The sequence below is a fragment of the Dermacentor andersoni genome, chromosome 1 (genome assembly GCF_023375885.2).
Source record: "Dermacentor andersoni chromosome 1, qqDerAnde1_hic_scaffold, whole genome shotgun sequence".
Lineage (NCBI taxonomy): Eukaryota > Metazoa > Arthropoda > Arachnida > Ixodida > Ixodidae > Dermacentor > Dermacentor andersoni.
This window is the reverse complement of record NC_092814.1, coordinates 89,806,721-89,828,923: the sequence shown is the minus strand read 5'-3', so window position 1 is coordinate 89,828,923 and position 22,203 is coordinate 89,806,721. Positions and strand designations below refer to the sequence as shown.

Genomic DNA, 22,203 nt, shown 5'->3' with positions numbered 1-22,203 from the left:
CTTGAAGATGTTTGGCTGCTTGTTAGCCACACTTGTATGTTGTCATATACTGGGTCATCTTTATTTTATTTTTGTGTCTGGGTAGACAAGTTACTGAAAATTTTAAACATAGCATGTAAAACTTTTTTATGCACGAAATATTTTTCTTGGCAATTCACTTAAGTACATATTTGTAGCAGCAGTGACAATCTTTAAAAAAATTAACAGTTCTTACTCTGTTCTGCTGATGCCTATTTGTAATAATGCTGGAGTGGCAAGACATGTGCATAATACAAACTTTCAGCAGGTAGAATTAGCATCTGAAAGGGTTGCTTATGCTTTTAAAATTGATTCATGTATATGCCCATAAAAGGCTTTTTTGTCTATTGCAGGTGTTATCCTTTCCGCCGAAAAGTCTTCAACTGTCTGCATTAAGACTGAGTAATGCAAGTAGCTGGTGACTGAAGCGCGTTTACTCTCTAATAAAATGTTGGTTTATTGCAGTGCATTCAACAGACAGATCATATATGCTACAACAAGGTTTGTTTCTCGAGCTGTGTAGCTTGAAGGGGTACTGTGTTTTTACTTTATTACACTGCATACTAACTGCATTAATAGGGCTTAACTTAATGCTTTCTTGTTTTGTATTTTCTAGTTTTATTCTACTGTTGCCTGCAAGTTACTTCTTGGGTGAGCATATATCTACATGTGAAAATGCTTATGCATTGTTCTGTGCAATGGGTAGCTGGCTGTAGTAATGCTTGTCATTCTTGCAGGTGATTTTCATGCAGTCTTCCTATACCCCTATCTTACATCTCCTGGGTTTTGTTGGTCATTTGTTTCAAGGTTCTTGTCTTTATTTTACATTCTTAGTGAATGTTTTGCTTGTGTGCAGGCTCAACATCAGATTTCTTTTCCAGCGCTCTTTTGGGATCATTGCTGTTAATACTCCACCCCATGATTTCATCTTTAGAAGTTGTCAACCTGAATTATATTGGCCTAGCTAAGGTAATTCAGCATCTAAAGTACTTTATATGCGTAGGTCTCTTGTTCTCTTCAGTCATTTTGTACATGCTTGAGTGCACCTTGCATTGTTTAGTTGTACATGCCGTATTAGATTAGTGGCTGTGGTGTTGAGGTCATTGCTTCGATGGTTTGATCCCGGCCGTAGAGGCTGCATTTTGATGGGGGTGATAAGCAAAAATGCTTGTGTGCACGTTAAAGAATCCCAGCTGGTCAAAATTATTCTGTGGTTGCCTTATGATGTGCCTCATAATCCGTATGGTTTTGTCACGTAAGACCCCAGAATTTGTTTTATTTATTGCATTTAAAGTATTCCTGGCACCCACAACCTTGTATTTGGAAAATGTTTTGAGCCCTCTAGAAGATAGCTCAAAAGAACTGAAGATGTTTCAGTGTAGATGTCTGTATTATTTACGCCAGTGAATAATTTGGTGAAAATTTATTTCTCTGACAGTAGATATATGAGGAGGTGCTGATAAAATCAGAACTGCTGTTTTTCTCACAATTGAGGCTTTATGTTAGAAAATACATTATCTTTGCAGGTTAGGTTTGAATAAGACTATAAGCTTTTATTTTATTCTTCTTTGCTCTCACTTTTTTTAGTGATAAAATGAAGGTATGAATTGTAATAAACTTGAAACAAAGCTCCCTATGCATTGACAGAATTTTTCTTAGTTCAAGGGAAGTCTTGCAAGCAGACAGTGCCCTTTTATATGCAGCAGCAAAATGTGGGTTGTGGTTCAGACAAACCTGCAGAAGTGAAATTTTGAGAGAATGTGAATGTTTCATGGAATTGTTTTGAACAGGAAGGTATTGGTTAAATTCTCAGCAGAGGCCTTGAACTTGTCAAGAGCATGTTGGTTGTGTAATGATTTAGGCATTTGCATGCCTCCCAGCACTCAAATTTCTCGTAAGGTTTACGAAATCAGGCTCATTCTGTAATTTTGCAAATGATTCGTCAAATTTTACAAAAAATTATCCTGTTGGTGAAAGAGCTTTGGTCATCAGTGTCTGACCGCGTACCCTTGGAAGTCTTCTGATGGTGAAAGGACACTAGAGCTGTACCTGCTTTGAGCAAGTTCATTTACACAAGTTCCTAAAGTAGCGAAATTAGCAGCAGCAACTTCGCCGAATAAGTCTCAATGTGTTGCTTGTCAATTTGGTCTGTTTCAAGTTTGCTGCTGCTTATGTGCCCAGTCTACAGATAAACCATCGTTAATACAGTGCATGTATATCCGACAAAGATGTGTACCCAGGGCAAATTATTTAAAATATGTGTGCTATTGTCCTCTGCCCCTTTCTCTGTAGTATCTGCAGGATTTTTAAGAATTTGAAAGCTCGCAGGTTGACAGGTATGCAGTTTGCATGAGTAAGGTTTGACCCTATCTTATCCCTAAATGCCTTCGTACTGACCAGATGCATGCACTGTCGCTTAATCTGTCCTGATCTGCAGTGTGCTTCAGTTATTGCTTGTATGGATCACGAACAAGCCCGTATTGGTACTTTGTGAAATGCATTAGTTGCCATTTGCGATCATACATCATTACTGGGCAAGGTTGGGCTTGGTCACTAACCATTGGGGAAAGTTTAAGTAAGGGCTGTTACAGCACTACACTGTAGCTACATTCAAAGCACCCATCCTATTCACCGAATCTAGCACTCTGCAGCTATAAACCTTTTACCAGTCTGAAAAAGCACTTGCAAAAGTTGAACATATTTCTACTCATTAAGATGCCATGACTGCTGCATGCCTAGTCGCAATTTTTCCTGGGTTTCTACACAGGTTAAAGGAGCACTGCCAAAACGGCATTCATCTTTGGGGATGTCTTGAATAAGTGCCGTCAGATTTTTATTAAACCTTGTATTATCTGTACCCCTTCATATGCACTCCGAGTAAGGGTTCTTAAGGTGTTATACTACTACTGTTAATTTGGACGTAAAATAACAATTGTAGTTCATGAAGGAGCACCTTAAGAATGTGCTTTTGGAATCGACTTTGCTGTGTTGATCTTCCAATCATTATTACTGCATGCGTGCATGGACATATTGTTAGCCATGTCCTATGCTGCCTCTGGTAGATTCAGCATCAGATTGAGGGTGAGTTTTGTCTCTATGAAAATTATTTGTCATAATGTGGGTGCTTGACCTGTTTTGTCTGCTGTGCTGTAATTCTCAACTGTTTCATTTCATTGGTGGGGTTAAATGTCCCAGTGCGGCACTGAGGCTATGAGGCATGCTTTAGTGGGTACTCTGGATTAATTTTGACCACCTAGGGCTTTTTTAACATGCACTTAGTGTAAAGTACATGAGCATTCTTGCATTTCCCCATTGGAGTTCAGCCACCATGGCAGGGTATTGAATCCATGGCCTCCTGCTCGGCTACAGAATGCTGTAGTGACTAAGCTACTGTATCAGATAACGCTCAACTCTGGGCATCTATATTGCATATTGTGGAAGCTACAGAATGTATTTTGCAAGTGGGCCTAGACTTAAAGGGACTCAACATTCCTCAAGGGACATTAAACAGAAAAATGATTTTCACTTGTATTTGTAATTGCCCTCCTACAATACTAAAAGCATCATTCTTACTGCGAGAAGACGGGTGGTGGCAACACCTTGCATTTCCCACAGCAGTTTGCCGTGACATCGGAAATTTTGATGGTGTCTGCTAGGTCCTAGTTAATTCCTTATGGATAAAAGTAGACTACATTGTGTTTTAAAGAAGCCAAGGACTGAACATGCCAAGCTTCTGGAACATTAACTGAGCTCGGCAGGGTCCAAATATGAAAAGTACTTGAAATCTGTGACGTCGCATTGACATACCAGCTTTACGGTTTCTCAAACAATGCTTTATCTGTCTAGACTGATTTGTGCTTTGCTTTAGTAGGCCTTTAAAGAAAACTGAATGACCTAACCCACGAAAACTGACCACAAATCTTGTGTTACTTAAATTAGTAGTTTATTTGTTCTTGGGAAACAAATGCATACCACACACACTCAATGTTCAGAGTTGTATTTAAGTCATGTGTACTTATCAAAATCTCTTGCATGTTGAAACTGAAATGCCGTGGCTATGGCATTGCGCTATTGAGCATGTGGTCATGGGTTCAATCCCGGCTGCTGCGGCCACATTACTATGGGGGTGGAATGCAAAAACTCTTGGGCTGTGCATTAGATGCACATTAAGGAACCCCAGGTGGCTAAAATTCAATATTCCACACTACGGCATGCCTCAATGAAATTGTGGTTTTAAACATAAAGCCGCAGAATGTTTTCTCTTACTTTTTTATTCTTCAATTGCCGTGGGGCAATATTTGTTTTATTCTTCCCCAGGTTATTGTGTCGGCAATCTCTCTATTGTCATTTGGAGTACCTGCAGTGCCACAAGATTACCTGTTTTGGTGAGTTACCCAGCTGAGGGCACACAAACACAGTTCAGTCAACTTATGGTAATTCGACCTTGGTGGGCCATTCAAAACTGTTTCAACTTAAGTTCCAACTAAACTGTTCATTGAAAGCTTTAATGAAACCTAATTTATTTACTAGAACTGTCACATTATGATTGTATCATTCTGTTTTTGCAAGCAAGTTCTGCAAAAATGATCTCGCAGTGCTAATACTGTGGAATCCTGAAAATTTGAGTGGGTTCTTGAGTCTTGTCACAATCTCATGGTTTTCAATGGGGGAAAGGGGGAGGGGCGGGATCTCAGTATTTGGAGCACATTAGGGTGCAGACAGTTTGTGTAAACAAATTTGCTTATCATTGAAATCGGATACCCGGACGTGAATTGGAAATTTCGCATTGTGCTGTTCAAAGCTCCAGCAAACACAGTAGTGCATTTTCCACTCCACTCTCCAGCTGCTCCGGCAGCTTAAATATGTGCTGTAGTCGGATTTGTGTGTATTGCAAGTTGACAGGGACCATTTTATGCAAGCATGGTAGTGAACCAACAGCTCCAATCGCATTTGAGTTGATTGTTTCTTTGCACATTGCTGGCATTCTAGTCATTTCAATCATGACTATTCACATTTTAACCACGAGTAACGATTTTCTGCATTTACAGACATGCAGTCCCATTTAATGTGGCTGGTGCGACACTACTGGTATGGTCATGTATACAGGGTGTCTCAGCTAACATCAGCCAGAGTGTAAAAATATTCAAATACCACGTAGCTGGACAGAAGAAAGGTAATGTTGTTTGCTGTCGCATGGAGATACCCAATTTTTCCTTCTGCCTAATTCGATAATTAGCCTTAATTAACTTCTCGAATATTATAATTAGATGTAAGTATCAATGAGAACATTGTAGAGTGACATGAAAAAACCCCTGATACAACTTTCTGTTCCTCATTGTGTGCTACATAAGTGTTTGCGTGTATTCGTACATAAGTACGAATACACGCAAAGTGCCTCAAGCGGCCAGTTGCGCGGCAATTTTGCGTGCATTTACGGCCTTCTCTCATGCTTGGGAAAACACTTCTATGTAGCATGTAGGGAGCAACAGAAAGCTGTATTGGAAGTTTTTCATGTCGCTGTACAATTTTCCTATTTACACTTTTAATCTAATTATAATATTTGAGAAGTTGATTATCTAATTAGGTGGAATGGAAAAAATAGTTTGAGTATCTCCAAGCCACGACAAACAACATTACCTTCGTTCTGTCCAGCTACAAGTCAATGGGCCTCTTCGATTTTCGGAGTTCTGGCAGCCCGCTGGCAACCAGATGGCAGCCAGCTAGTTCCGGTTCTGACAGGAAGTCACGTAGGCTGGGATCCCAAGACAACCCGAACCTGCCCGAAGTTGGCAAAATAGAACGCCGGTACAGCTGACCGAATGTAAACATGCTACCAGCATGGCAGCTCCCGGCGAGGCCGGCGCTCGCTTGGCGTAGTCGGCCCATTTATGCGTTGCCAGCTTGAAAATATATAGTTGCATTCAGGAATACGATCACTTTCGCGCGACTTCACGCGACTCGGCGCAGGGCGCATACTGGGCCAACCTCGCCTTGCGCAGCGCAACAGATGGCCTCCAACGCGGCGGATGACAAGACGCGAAATCGTGATTCGATAGCTGGAGGATCCCTGTTTGCAGCGATCACGTCGACCACCGGCGACATTGATGAGTTGGCGCAGTGCCATCACAAGACATGAAAAAGCAGGTTATCGGGTACATCTCGTACGCATAAAATTTCGCGCCGACCTGCTTGGGCTTCGATTTCAGAAAGTTTTTTGTGGCTGATGGTGCTTCCCATTTTGACCCTAAGGAGTTGGGGACGCGGCTGGCGCATGAAAGTGCACGTCGCCTGTGACCAGCGAAACGTTTCACACGAAAAACATTGGTCGCAATCATGAGAGCAATAAGCCAATGTACGTGTGTCTAATGTACCGAGTGCAATCAGTGTATTCTTATATCAACGGCCTGCAGTCCGAACACATATCGGTTTCGAGCTGCCACCTAAGCATATGACGGAGAGACGGAGCGAACATGGGCTAGCTGCAAAGCCTTCGCTAACTGCAGAGAAAGGAGAGATATACATACGCGAGATATGTGAAAAGGAACGCCACCAGTGAAAGAAGAAACCAAAATGTACCGCAATGTGTGAATGAGCGTCTACAACTTGCGTGGAACACGATGCAGTTAACATGCACGCATGAGAGCGCGGCGCTCTGTTCACCGCCGCGAAGAAGAAATCAGGGGACACATACACATATACACACACACAAAAGCTTCAAACGGTTCACCACGACTCGTATCACACCGCTTCGCGATGCGGAACGGAGCGTTAGCACCTAAAAAGATAACACTAGAAGTAAGGAAATCTGAAGATGACCGTAGACAGTTGGCTTAGCGAGGTAAATGTAAGTCCTCAAGCGCCCGCGTTGCAATCCGTGAAGTCCCAGCCAAGATAGCGGCGAGCGCCCATCGCTTCTTTTAGTCGTCTGCTAGCCAGAGAACTTCGAGAGCAGCCAGACCAAAATCGTCCTGGCAGGTTCTGGCAGCCCGCGGGTAGCCAGAACCGTCCAGCCCGTGCAAAACGAACGCCCGGCGGAAGTGCGTCGTGCGGTGGGCGGAGCAACCCGAGAAAAATGAAGGCGCTCTGGCTGGCTCTGGCAGCCCGCGGGTAGCCAGAAGTGGAAAATCGAAGAAGCCCAATGACTTATATGCTTTTACCTCATTGTCCGTGTTTACATACTCTGCCTAGAACTGGCTCGATTTCAACACATGACAATGCAAACAAGCTGTGCATGTCGACACATGATGCTGTGAAATAGCCATGATAGAGTGTGTAAGTGTGACTGAACGAGGACATAGAAACAGATACAGAGACAGCGCCATCTCTGTGTATCTGTTTCTTTCTATGTCCTCGTTCAGTCGTGCTTACACACTCTATCATGGATTCAAACCAACTAGACCGCCAACGTTTTTTAACCAATGTGAAATAGCACCATCTGAAAACTTTATTATTGTTGGCACGACGCCATTATCCCATCAGTTTGAGTATGAGCACTTATGGTGTAAATGGTAGTGCTTGTTGTCTAACTGTAGACAATATACTCTAGTTCAAAGGGGCTGATGTTCTACATTTCAGGTTTAAAATGTGAGCCTTTCGGCTGTAAGAAACCACTGGGTATCCTTTAGGACTTTTTTTCCTATGGTCAAACTAAAGGAAAAGGCATATTTAACCAATGTCAAATTAGCAGAAGTCAACTATGCCTAGTATCGTATATAGGATTGGATATTTTGAGGGTGTAGGAGGGTGTATATAGTATTGCACGATTATGACTGTCATAATCTGAGACGTGGCTGTGCTTTGATAGTCACCTGGTAAACATACAAAATGGGTCTAAGGCGAGAAATGCCTCTTTTTTTTTTTTTTTTTTTTTTTGAATCCTCACAGGACAGTACTGTCACTTCTTGCTGGCATGTTTGTCCCGAAAGCCATGGCTTCAGATGCTGATAGATGTGTCCTCTCCAACATTCGACAGTCAATGCAGCATGTCTGATTGGCATGTTCATGTGTTGTTACCTGCATAATAATTTTGCACCCAGTACTTAGAAGAAAAATCTCTTGCATATAAAGGGCACTTTGCTTGAACTTTTTGGCTATAAGCATATGAGTTTCGTAACAATGTGTAGAATCAGACTAAATATTTTTTTAAAACATTGAATTCATGAAAGTCATTGCAGTTATTGCCATATTTAATTAGCAAGTATTAGGCTCTATGGTGTCATACTTGCTTAATTAAATGCTTTTGACGAAACTTTTATATGTTGTAAGAAACAGATTTCACAATGGTTATTTTCATTTATCATTTTTTTTAATTCTCCTCCATTGGCTTGCACACTTCTGTGTTGGCACTATCAGCGAAATTAGCACTCAGTGCAATATCTGATGAAAATAGAATCAAAGAATACGAATCATTAGGAAATACAGCCGTAAGCTGGCTCTCTGTTGCTGTTGCTCTCATATATGTTATGAGAAAAGTTGTCTTACGGCACAATGTTTTGTGTAAGTGACATTGCGTAAGAGCGTATTTGGAGCAGCTCATTTGTGATTGAGTAGACAGCTATTGTCACTATTTTTAACATTGTGTATAGAATGAGTGCCAAGCAAGTGTACTAGTTTGTGTCTTTTATTGTTGGTTCCTCAAAGGGTCACAAAAGAGAAACATTGAGACTACTTTAGGTAGTCTCACTTCTCAAATTACAAATGCAGACAGATTTTGCAGTGAGCACTATTGGTAAGACAGAAAGGATGCAAAAAGTTCAAGATTGCTAGTGACGCCATCTCAAAATTTCTGCATTTGCACCCCATGACATCATAGATTTTCGGCAGTGTCTGCCCTGAGCCTGGTCTATCAACAAAAAAAAAAAGTTGTGTTGCACTTGAATGTATGCTGGGGGGACTCAGTGGGCAACATCATTTGTGGCCTCATTTTCTGCACAAAAAGGTTCAAATTATACCACTTGCTTCACATGGGATGAGCAAAATTTTTTAAATACAGTGCAGGGAATATAATTATGTCATAGTTTCAGGAATGCATTATTAGCAGGGTGGATGACTGTCACATGCGCACTTTCAACTGCAATTGAAACCAAATACGGTTCAAATCTGTGAGCCTTATGGCTCCTTTGTACAAGCTTGCGAAAGGATGCCAGTGAGGCTTGCAAATTTCAATTGTCTTTGAGTTTGAATGCTCTTTGGAAACGTGTGTGTGACCGGAATATTGTTTACTACTATTAATAATTCAATTTCATATTTTTGGGCAGATGTTGTAATTGCGGAATTGAAGCCTGTCAGTGCTCGAAGCATGTCCACTTTGTAGGGAGTGTGAGATCAGCACTATCAGGTCGTTGCTCCTCAAACTGTGAGAAAGTAGTTCAGTGTTCCAGTTAGTGCTGTCCCACATTGCTTTTTGTGAAACTATTAACTGGAACACCAATGCTGCAACACCACCCCCAATCCCCATAGATTTGGAAATGAAAACTGAAACTTGTGCTAGTCGCAGGATTCCTATTAAAGGGACAGAAAACCACTCGGAATATGAATCGAGATAATTCCGCAGATGGATTGATCCCCTATCATAGTGGCTAAAATGAGCCATGTTTTTCTCATTAAACGTGGATTTATATTTTTAATTCGTCATTCAAAGTCGCAAAACATGACCTTGGGTGCCCCACGCAGCAAAAGCGTGAAGCTGAATAAGAGGTCCACCATGTGGCCTTCTGCTAGTGTATGCGATTCCTGGTTTCTTCATCAGTATTAAAATGCAGTATACTTTTTATTATTATAAGTTTTTCCTGACTTACAATGTGCCGATAAGCCTTCGTTTTCAATGAGTTGACTTGGCTCTTCTATCGACAGAGCAACAACCATGGGGGCCAGCCAGCCATGACGTATGTGTGTACTTGGACAACCCTTTAAGTGAACACGCATGCGTTGATCACAGTCAGCTTAAATTCGACATTTGCAACATGTGCCCTAAAGTAACATTATTAAGTTACTTATCAGATATCGGCTAGTTGTTAGTTAAGTGATAGTATCACATATTCGCTGTTGTCTGCTACTGCTAGTAATTTGTTGGCACAAAAAAAAGACTTATTCATATGCATATGCAGTCTTGCAACATATTGCTCTTCTCATCTGAAGCATGCGGTATAGTATTGTGAAATGTGTTGTCGCACATGGTGCTGTCATTTGAGCGTGAAATCCTAAAAGTGACTTTGGTCTCAGCACCAATGTTCAACCAAATTCCAACAGATTTGGAAATAGTTTATGAACTGTCTGCCAGTTTATATTTATGTAATGTTTCTCTTTTGGTTCGCTTTAAGGATGTTTGAAAATTTTGTGAAGTGCTTCAAACTTAGGTCTATCTGTTGCTGACATCACCTAGTTAACCCATTCGTCACTGCTTCTTGTGTTACTGCTTATCTTGCTCGTTCTGCTCGTAAGAGGGTTTACTAATCCAAGAACTTTGCATTGTGATTTCATATCTGTGCTAGTGTTGGTGCTGTTAAAGAGGCGTTCCATAAGGAGGCGTTAGGTTGCCTTTTGAGGTCATTTTAATGTGTGCATTCAAAGGTTAGTGAATGGCACGGTGACTTATCATTTTTCCTGGTGTCTTAAGCCATGCAAGACCTTTAAGAAGGTTTTTAAGGACTTTCGGTACTTTTTTTTTCCCTTTATTAGTGGCACAGAATGTTTCACTGCTCCTCTAGTTTGCTTTTGTTTGTTTACCTGTGGTGCCGGAATGTCTTCTATGACATCACAAAGACCCTTTGGAGGAGGTAAATACACTCTCTAGGGAGAGATACAAAAGGGGCTTATTCTGTGTCCCAACTCTCAGAAGAGGTGGACATTACTTTCACTACACATTGCGAAGTCCAGATGGCTAAATTAAAGGATTCATTAATAAGTTGATTATTCGCTTGAGGACATATCTTGAAATTGAAAAATTGAAGCCAAGTAGAGGCCATGTCTGCTTTTTAGAAATCGTTGGATTATCACCACTTTTGAAATATCTGTCGTAGAGTCTGCTAAACACTGCATTGATGTTTTAGTCAAGATCGTCTCACACTGCTTGAAGGACGCTTTTGGGGAACTGAACTGGAATACCAGTGGTCATATAAGGATGGATAACTCAAAAGTGGTACTAGTCTTAGGATTTCTGCTAAGCAGACATGACTTCACTGCTGTTCTGCTATTGCAACACTTGCCCTAAAGTAAATAAATTCAAAAGTATCTGCTTGGACTTTTAAAAATACAGATTGTGTATGTGCAGTTAAAACTCTATTTAACGAAGTGATGACCACGATCGAATTATTTCGTTAAATCGGGAAGTCTGTAAAATTGAGAACGGAATTTTTCGATCCGTCGAAATCTAAAATTGTAACGTAGTGACATGCAAAAGCTACCTTGGCATTGTATTGCCACTAATCTATCCATCTGTCGCATATATCATGAAATAACGAAAGCAACCACCGCTTTCCATACAGAGGCAGTGTTGAGTCCACTGTTCCACGCATGGGCGTGGCGTGCAACCTCGTCAAAATAAAGCTAGGGACAGGACCATGGCGTCTAGTTGTTTTAACATGATAGCTTTAGAGGCGCGCTCAAAGAAAAACTCGTCTGCGTGAAAATTAGAAAGAAATCAATGCTTTTTTACTTATTTATTTCAAGAAAAACTTCGTTAAATCAAGTTCGGACAAGTTACTTTGGTAATTCGGCTTGATGTCGACATTGAACCCTATGGGTACCTGCCGGGGAATGGAAATTTCTTGGTTAGATCGGGAACTTCGTAATATCAGATTTCGTTAGATTGAGTTTTAACTGTATATATGAGATTGCCGAATGTTACTGCTTTTGCTAATCGCATTTAATGGGAGGTTCAATTCTGTACTTAAAAGAACTGTTGACTGTCTGGAATGTGTTCTGTGGTTACGGTGCTAAAGGCTTTGTTTTAAGCATATATATATATATATATATATATATAATCTCTTAAATAAGGAATTAGTTTCCGCTTTGTCAGTGCCTCGAGCAGAGATTCACCTCTGTTAACACCATGATCGGTGAGCAGTATATAATAAAGGTATAAAATAGAGTGAGTAAATTTTTACATTATACCAGTCATGTTTTGACACAATCATGAAAGGATTACACAAATTGACTCGCATCAATAAAAATGTTAATTGAAACGAGATAATTTCCTTCATGTGACATTAATATGTATGCTTTAGCCACTACCTTTACCAAATATTGCTTCATTGCTGCACTGGGACTTTTTCCCCTTATGAAATGGTGCAGGTGGCTGGGAAGCATTTGTATGCCGACAAAAAAGAAAGGAAAAAAAAATATCATTTGGATACTGACTTTGTTTCGCAGAGGCCCATCACAATTTGCAAATCTCATTTATGTTTTTATACCGCATAGTTAAAAGCTTATGCTGACTTTCTGTACTTTCTGTGCATTGTTACAATTGCTCTTAAGTGTCATTTGACATCCATAATGAAAGGAGCTTGCAAATTGAAACATCAAATTCTTAATTTTTTTATTTTATTCTCCGGAGAAGCCACTATGAGTATGAACACTTAAAAATGAAGATTTCAATTCCATGATGAAAGCAGGGGAAAGCAGGGGACCTTAATTATAGTTTGGCGGTCCATTTAAGTTAATCTCCACCTTGAAGAAATGCAGCTATGTGAAGCATAGTTCGCACTTTTTGAGCCTTTGAGTATTGCTACAGTGCCACTTTGTCATTGACACCCCTCCCCACCCCACTTTTTTTTTTTCTTTGTTATTCTTAGCACATGACTCTCTGCTTCGTGAGATCATTCCCTCATGAATTGTATACATTGCATATTGCACTTTTGCATTCATTTAATTTTATGCACTACAACAGGTTTTAGTAAGTCTGAGTTTTACTGCTGGCATGTGTGAGTACTATATTGATGTTGTTGCAACAACTGCAGTATCACTTGTGTTTGATAAATATTACGCTGCCTTTTATGACAATGGCATATGCTTCTCTGTATCTCATAAAATGGTGACAAATTACAACAGCAAGCAACAGGAGCAGTGTGTAAGTGTCCTCGTCTTTCTCTCATTCTGTTAATTTATCTCCGTGAGTTACAAGCTAGCCGAAAGCCACACTTTATCTAATCAAATATTGACGTGATCACAGGCCATGTGGGACAAAGGTGTCTTGCCAAATCACAGCTACTTTTTGAAGTCGAGCTCTCATAAAGTGTATTGTAACTCACTCAGATCCTTTTCTTTTGTGTGCATATACATACCCCTGCGGCCTTCTGAAGCATTTTAAGCACTGGTATGCTTTGTTGAGGCTACAAACATGGGAAGGCACACTGTGTACAGTTAGAATATACAATTGAAAAAGTGTGCCCTTAAACTACCAGTGTGCTGATTTTTTTAATGTGCATCGCTAAATTGCTTCACTGCTAACGTCGCATTGCATTAACGTCGACATTCATCGTGGGATGGGTTCTGCCGGAATTTTTTATTATGCATAATGTGAAAGAACAAGTGCTTTTGTAAGTGTATCTTTGGAGCTCAATGCAATTTTTTTTATTGCGGTTTTGTTCAGGTATATACTGTGCTATGCTGTGTTCACATATCCTGTTGCACTAAAAGCTTTTCGTTACATATTCATTTGTTCATGTTTTCTTACATGTAAATGTTGATCTTTAAAGGCCTTTGACGCCTTTTTTTCTTTTCTGGCTTTTTAGTTGTACCATGTTTTTAGGCTTTAAAGCATTGTACGTAGTCGTTCAGTGTTGATGTTGTTGCAACCTAAATAATTTGTGCCTCTAAGACCCAATGTGATAAGCTCAAAATAAGTTGTCATATCTACTGTGTTGCCAAGGTACATTTCCAATGCTTAAATGGACCAGGGAAACCTTTTTTGTTCCCATTTTCATGCACTGTGATTTTTGGTGCCTGTGGAAGTTTGCGATCATTTTGTGAAACCTGTGTACCTTGGCTAACTATACATGCTTTATGAAGCTGGTGTACAGCTTGTGCCATTTTTGTTACTGAGAACTCTTTGTACCCCTGTGCTACAAATAAATGTGTTCAGTTTTTAATTATGAATTTCATACCACTGCACCTTCTTTTTATCTTTTTGACAGAGAATTTCGGGTAATTTACTCTGTAAATAGTGGGAAGCCTCCATAGTGTGTTCTACGTCAAGTCGCACACTGGACAGAGGGCACCCAAAGTTGCAGGACAGGTGCATGTCCTGGTACCACTGTTCACACACTATTAATTCTCACCATCTTGCCAACCAGTCAGCCATTATTTACTTCCACATTGTATGGCCAACAGAAGTACTTTTTCATCAAAAGTGCTTGATCTATTTTTATTTGTAATGCATTTCAGGAAAATTGTATGTCACAAGAACTCATAAAAAGCTTGACATGGATATAGGAGAGAGCAATTCTTATTGTGCCTCTTTCATTTCCAATATGCTCAGTAGTTGCTTTTTGCCTTAGTTGGTGGGCAGTCAACATTGGTGCCTTTTTGGCATGCAAAATTTCACTCCCCTCTTCTTTCTGCTGTATTGTGGAAAGCCACATCTAGAGCAACATCTGTACTCCAAGAGGTTGATTAATTTCGACCACCTGGATTTGTTCAACATGCACCTGAATTTACATAAAGGGGCATTCTTGCATTTTACCCCCACGAAATGCAGACACCACATCCAGGAAATTAACCTATGACCTTGTGCCGAATAGTAGAGTGCCGCAGCAAAAGAACCTTCGTGACAGATAAAAACTGTTTCTTCTGTCTGTCAAGTGAAATGCCTTGCTGCTTCAAACTATCAATCCACACATGCTACTGCATTGGCACACTACAGATAACTAAAAGCAGAATCTGCAGTTTGCTTATTAAAATCGGTTTAAGAAAAGAGTTAACATTGATAAGTGATGTTTTTAATTGCTGAATTCTGGCACACATTAATAGAAATCAAAAGGCTGCTTTTCTTCACTAACTTCCGATTCGGACCTGCCACTTTGCAAAGTTAGTGTGCACATGCATGATTAAAGCATATCTGCTTTCCCTTTAGCCTGCCACACACATTACCTACAATCTCGCAGTACAAAGGTACAGCTTTGTTAGCCTTTCTAATCTGAACGTGATCAGGACCATTGTCCACAGTGATGTCTGGTGATCATGGAGGAAAGGAAGGATAGACTACATGGGAGCCTCATGTCATAATCTTGAAGCCTAGTCACAAAAATAAAAAGGAGGAATCGTGAGAAAAGCACCCACGCACGTGATGGCAAGTGGTGGTGGCATGCAAATATCTCTATAAACATGCAATAAATTCTGGTGTCTTGCATGCCGAAACCATAGTATGAGGCACGTCATAGTGGGGCACTCCTGATTAATTTTGACCTCCTGGGGTTCTTAAACATGCACTCAATGCGAGGTACATACACGGACGTTTTTGCCTTTCGCCCCCATCGAAATGCAGCCAATCCAGCCAGGATTTGATTATGCGTCCTTGGGCGTAGCAGCACAACGCCAGAGCCACTATGCCACCATGGTGGGTTGCAAGTATTTATAGCTTCTGTTAAAATTTTCTCACTCCGACACCAAACCAGTAAAGAAAAGCATACTTACCTGTTGTTTTGCATAACTTAAGCCAAGGATTTTAAAAAACGCAGCTGGGCGACACCAATGACGTTGCCATCATGTGGCGTTTCTCAGAGTATTTATTTCCGCTCGATTAATTAAGAATAATTATGAAAAAAATAGTGTTCACTTTAGAGCCAAGTGTGTTTCATTACATTGTAGAGGGTGTTCAGAAACAACCAATGCAGTTTTTTTCAGCAGTGTACCTCCTGCCTCGTCCTTTTATGAAAAAAAATAAATTGCCGTGGTTGTTAAAGTTTGTCGAGCGATAGCATGGTTTTGCTTGGTTTAGGAAAGGACACAGACTCTGCTTGGCGCTGTCAGCAACTACCCCACAAGACAACGCACAGATGTTGCTCGGCACGGCAGCAGCAGCGAGCAAATTGTCCTTCATGCTGCGTCTTGCTTCACCGCGAATTAAGCTTCGAACGCGCAGCGCATACGAAGCTACCAGCACTCGGTGCACTTATTCCACATTGCAGATTGCCTTCAAGATATGGGCGCCCACGCGGCGTACGCCGCGGCCGGTTTGTGAATGGTAGAAACGCTGGAAAAGGGGTTTCTTTGAGTTTTCGCGTAACAGAATTGTTTTCTCGTATAGTCAAATTACAATCCGATGCTATCATGTGTGTAGGGTGTGTGTAAGTCGTACTTTAGGATTTTTCTACATATTTTAGCTTAAGAAATTCAATTAGTTCAGTAGCTTCCTTGCACCACATAGAGGGTATGAGTGGTTCGAAAATCTTTTTGCCGGAACGACGTCCGACACCGGATTTTCTGCGACATTGGGCCCTTAACGCTTGCTGCTGAAAACTGGTGCGCGTAAAGTGGCGCGAGTGAGACTCTGCGATCGGACGCAAGCAGCGCTACACAGTGCGCCGTCTGCTCCATTCTGACGGACGGACGGACAGATGGATGGATGGATGGATGGATGGATGGATGGATGTTGTGAGCGTCCCCTTTGGAACGGGGTGGTGGGCTGCACCACCAAAAAGCTCTTGGTGGCGCCCTTGCGTACAGCACCCTTTGCCGCACCGGCACGTTTTGGGGACCGGTTTCCGCGGCCGCTTTTCACACCTCCCAATTTACCACCCGAGATCAGCTGCGCTGTTTTCCCATCCACTTTCTGGGGTGTTTGATTATCTACTAGAGCTAGCTCTGGAAGTGTTAGACAGCGATTGCAGCCTTGGCGGCGGATGTCGAACACCTTTTCTGCCACAGGCGTTACGTCTATGTGAACCTTTTGGGTGATTGCAACTGGTCAATAAACCCGCACATGCTACCTGAAAGTATCAAAGTTGCTAGATTCGAGACCCTCGCTGTGTAATGAACGAGAAGAAAGGAAACCGATGTGCCCAATTTTTATTAGTCATTAGAAACGAACAAACAATGAACTGTACATAATTTCCCCTAAGTTTTCCTTGGTGTCATTGTTTCTTGGTCTTTTCTATGACTAATAAAAATCGGGCACCTCGGTTTCCTTTCTTGTCGTTCGCATATTTGTGTATATATATTTCTTGGGCTTTCCCTAAGTGCCAGAATGAAGCATCGGGTACAGTCAACCACAGAATTTTACGGAACGCAAAATCTGAGGAAAAGCTGAATATCTGGTCGTTCCGGCTAATAGACTTTTGGACCACCCGTACCCAGACCCTCCATGTAGTGCAAGGAAGCTACTGAGGTAACTACGCAGCCTAGTCGCATTTACAGCTTCTACCAGTATATGCATGTGAATAATATTGTGATGTTTGGTTTTACTGACTACTGTTACAGGCTTCTCGGAAATTGAACGTTTGCTGAGATCTTGTGGTCTGTAAACTTTTGTGGTTGACAAAAAGTCGCAGTTTCGCCCGACAGGTGAAGCATCGGTTGCGATAGCAAATTATTGCAGCTATACGAAGTAAGAATAGCTGTTTTATTGGCTGCATTAACTAATTAAAACTAATGAGCATGGTGTCACGCGCGCACAGTCAAGCATGAACACATCTCGCTCGATGACCGCGGAAACTCGCTGTCAAAACACTGCAGGAGTGAGGAAGCGCGGCAGCATCTGCGAGCGAATTGACCTTCGTGCTAGCTGAGCGGTGAAAACAGCGCACACGAAGCTATCATCGCTCGGTGCGCCTAGACTTTGTACTCATCGCAGACCGCTTTCGATAAGGGCCCGCGCTCAGCCGCCGCGGTAGCAGAGCGCCCCCCACTTCCCGATGCCTTGCTCGTGATGGAAGTCGGCGCGCTTCCTCCCCGCCTTCCTACCTTGCGCGCGCGAGATCGAGCCACCATCCTCGGCTCACTCTCGCACGTGTTCACTAGCACCCACAGCGTACGGCGCGCGGCCACGTTGTTATCGCACTTTAACTTTGTACAGAACATGGCGATGACGACGTCGGAAATGCGCCTGGAGTGTCTTTAATGGCTATCGTGTAAAAGGTCGCAGTTTCGGCCAAAAGGTGAAGCATCGATTGCGATAGCGAATTAGTAGACAGCTATACGAAGTAAGGATAGTGGTTTTATCGACTGTATAAACTTGGAAACATTCGCTTACTGAGTTAACAAGCATTGTGTCAGCGTGCACAAGCAAACATGGCACTCAAGCGCGGACGCTCGCTGTCAAAACGCTAGTGTAAACAAGCGCGGCAGCAGCAGCGAGCGAAGTGACCGTAATGTCTATCGCTTTAACGCAAGAGCGGCGAGAAAGCGCGCATTGTTACAATCGGCTAGCGTGGGTAGTGACCTAGCCTCTCCTGCACCACTGCGACGAATCGCTTCGTGAAGCTAACATCGCGTCGTCCCCCTCGCAGAGCCCTGCAGCGACAGCAAAGCGAGACAAGTTTGGCGGATCGAGTGTTGTTTGTTGGTTTACTGTCGCCGTCACGGACGATGTGAGCAAGAAACTCCTGCAAGAGGGTGTTCTACGGCGTTTCCTCACGGACTCCGATAACCGCCACGATCGTTTGACAGACGCTCCAGCTAACTGCTGGGTCATCCCAGGAACGAAGACGCCCCAGCTTGAGACAAGCGTGACACCCCCTGTCAACGAAGCTCCCTTCCTTTCTTTCTGTTCAGTCAACAAAGGTGAGGGAGTGATTCGGTGAACTCTCGGTCTCAATGCGGGTCCTTGGATAACTTTGGACGCTCCGATTGGACGAAGGTGGGGCAACAGATTTCCCTGGCCTAGCAATCTAGGGAGGACATATGGGGGTTTTAAGCGAACTTTTTCTGCTCCTCGGTGGGCTTCAATTCAGTCGTGCTAGACTGATGAGACGTAACATTCACTACTACTCACGTAGGTATTGTAAATAAACCCAGTACTCCTCGTTCTCGATGAGAACCGTTCCTCCCTTCAACAACGTCCTTAGCGTGGATGAGTCGGACGACGGCATGGGCCAGCTACCCCTTTTTGACGTGCCCGACACCAACTCCTACAGCATAACGGTTTGAGCAGTCTGCAGATCCCTTACAAGATACGGCGCGTGCGACCGTGCAAAGCACGCTTGTTGGCGCATTCGAAGCCGCCTCCCATCCCTCGCGTGCTGCCTCCCTATCGCGCGCGAGTTTGAGCCGCGATTGTCAGTTACCCTTGCGCCCGGTCGCGAAATACGCAGTTGCTACCAGGGCACAACGCCGCCCCTCCCTCCATCGCTACCATCCCCCAACGGCCTTTCGCATCCCACGCACTGTGGAAATGTGAGCGAAGCTTTCAATTGTGTTTGGGGGGAGGAGGGGAGTAAAGCTGTTCTTGTTTAGAGAAAATTTGCTAGTAGAGCTCACGACGAAGTTTGACGCCTTTTCACTGGGAAACGTCTCGCTCAACGTGTGCGTGTTGCATTCCAACACCGCTGACGCGGCCGACCGAAGCCAAAATCCATCGCGCGCACTTGCGCACCGCACTGAACTCGCCCTGTACGAAGTGTTTCTCAGAGCACTTGTTTACACCTGGTTTCGCCTATGTTTGCGCTGGCCCGCCTGCCGTTGGTGAGCAAGTGCCCGCTTTCATTGCAAACTATCCTTTGTCGCGTATCGACGCTGCTTTATTTCTCGTTTCTGGGCGAAATGTTCGCCGTTGCGAAGGTACGGCATGGCAAGGAACCCAAAGCCGCGATAGCATTGTGACTACATCTTGTGGCTAGCATTGTGGCTAAATACCGTGGAGGAATCGAAACGCGATAAAATTGAAGCCAAGAAGAGTCGGACCTACCTGGATCGTATCGCGCTAAGTTTTGACCGCCGCGATATACCCACGCTTAGCTCAAGCTTTTCACACTAAAAAGTATTTGTCTCACAACAGTAATCATCTACCTTGCCTGAATTTCCTTCCTTCGAAAGCTGCTCGCCTAGTACTTCCAGGTCACGAACGGCATGAGCGTTATCAGCGTGACATAGCATTCCTTTCAGGAAAGTAGAGAGCGCAGAGTTTTGAAGAAAGAAACTCTGGCAATACAGATGACGATTACCGTTGTGCGACAGATGCGCCCCAAAGGGGGTAAATCGTTTTGAGACCACACTCTAAGAAGAGATTACACCCTTTGGCGTGCCCCTTCTGCCACACAACAATAATCGTCATCTGCCTTGATGCGTTTCCTTTCGTTATCGCTGCGAGCCCGGAACTTTCCGGTAACGAACGGCACGCGCGTTATCAGAAGGGGCACTCCAAAGGGTGTAAACTGTTCTATGCTGATAACGCGCGTGCCGTTCGTTACCGGAAAGTTCCGGGCTCGCAGCGATAACGAAAGGAAACGCAGCAAGGCAGATGACGATTATTGTTGTGTGGCAGAAGGGGCACGCCAAAGGGTGTAATCTCTTCTTAGAGTGCACTCTAAAAAAGGTTACACTCTTTGGGGCTTATCTTGTCCCACAACTATAATCGTCATCTGTCTTGCCCGCGTTTCCTTTGTTTAACGCTGCGAGCCCGGTACTTCCCAGTCACGAACAGCTTGCGCGTTATCACTGACACAGCGTTCTCGACAGGAAAGTAGCGAGCACAGAGTTTTCAAGAAAGGAAACGCAAGCAAGGCATATGACGATTATTGTTGTGGGACAAATATACACCGCAAAGGGTGCAACCATTTTAACACTCTAAGAACTGTTTACACCCTTTGGGGTGTATATTTGTCACAACACTCTAAGAAATGTTTACACCCTTTTGGAGTATATTTGCCACACAACAATAATTGTCACCTGTCTTGCCCGCATTTCCTTTCTTGAAAACGCTGCGCTCGTTACTTTCCTGTCGGGAATGCTGTGATGCTGATAACGCGCATGCCGTTCGTTACTGGAAAGTACCGGGCTCGCCGCGTTAAAGAGAGGAAGTGCGGACAAGACATGATGATTATTCAAAAGGATAGACAGTTGGGCGAGTTGGTACGGTAACATGATCTCGGCTTCTAGCGCGAAGTGAACACGGACACAGAAAGGAGCAGACAGTACGAGCGCTATTTAAAGCGTTCACATTGAAAAGAGCCCTCTGTACAAGAAATGTAATGCAAAAGGATAGACAGTTGGGCGAGTTGGTACGGTAGCATGATCTTGGCTTCTAGCGCGAAGTGAACACGGACACAGAAAGGAGCAGACAGGAGCGTCCTGTCTGCTCCTTTCTGTGTCCGTGTTCACTTCGCGCTAGAAGCCAAGATCATGATGATTATTGTTGTGTGGCAAATATACAGCCCAAAGGGTGCAACTGTTTTTAGAGTGAATAATCGTCATCTGTCTTGCCCGCATTTGTTTTCTTGGAAACGCTGCGCTCGTTACTTTCCTGTCGGGAATGCTATGTCATGCTGATAACGCGCATGCCGTTCGTTACTGGAAAGTACCGGGCTCCCCGCGTTAAAGAAAGGAAATGCGGACAACACAGACGACGATTATCGTTGTGTGGCAAATATACACCCCAAAGGGTGCAACTGTTTTTATAATGAACTCTAAAAAAAGTTTACACCCTTTGGAGCTTATCTTGTCCGCAAACAATAATCGTCATCTGCTTTGCTTGCGTTTCCTCTAGGAAACTCTGCGCTCGCTACTTTCCTGTCGAGAATGCTGTGTCAAGCTGATAACGCGCAAGCCGTCCGTGACTAGGAAGTGCCGGGCTCGCAGCGTTAAAGAAAGGAAATGCGGGCAGGAGAGATGACGATTATTGTTTGGTGACAGAATACAATCCGAAGGGTGTATAAATTTCTTTAGAGCGAGCAGTAAAACACTCTTTCATATTATTACGATATCATTGAGCGATTCTCAACAGACGAGCCGCCGCGAGAACGACGAAGTTGGTCGGTGCCCTTGGCACGAGCGAGTGTCAGCCTGGCTGCCTGCCTCCAGTGTAAATAGTGTGTAAATAGCATCTTTCGTCTGTGTCTTTCCACACGTAACATTTCTGGTGGAGGTCAGCGATCCCCGTCCTCACCACAGAACTCCGAAGTCGTCGGCACACCGAGCTTGTCACCATGCCTCCTGGTGACGAGCCCGCCTCTGCAACGGCTTCGGCTTGTCCGGCTGCTCCAATCGTCACGGTTGCCCCACATCGGGACCCAGGTGTGTTCTCTGGCCTGGAGG

The 22,203-nt window shown here is 43.3% G+C and overlaps 1 protein-coding gene across 14 annotated transcripts in view; it reads left to right on the top strand.

Annotated features, from left to right (window-relative positions):
- Nucleotides 1-18,996, top strand: part of LOC126544317 (UDP-N-acetylglucosamine transporter TMEM241 homolog) — a 28,984-nt gene extending 9,988 nt beyond the window's left edge. For 4 of the 14 annotated variants that reach the window (XM_055061747.2, XM_055061746.2, XM_055061742.2 and 1 more), the window contains 5 exons: nt 372-420; nt 484-519; nt 900-987; nt 4,336-4,403; nt 7,903-14,443. In XM_055061747.2, coding sequence (XP_054917722.1) covers nt 372-420; nt 484-519; nt 900-987; nt 4,336-4,403; nt 7,903-8,008 — 347 coding nt within the window. In that variant the 3' untranslated portion in view covers nt 8,009-14,443. Of the gene's footprint in view, nt 1-371; nt 421-483; nt 670-755; nt 826-874; nt 988-4,335; nt 4,404-7,902; nt 14,444-18,461 lie in introns of those variants that run through there. The other 10 variants (XM_050191592.3, XM_055061745.1, XM_055061744.1 and 7 more) reach the window with 10 other exon arrangements.
- The last annotated feature ends 3,207 nt before the right edge of the window (nt 18,997-22,203 follow it).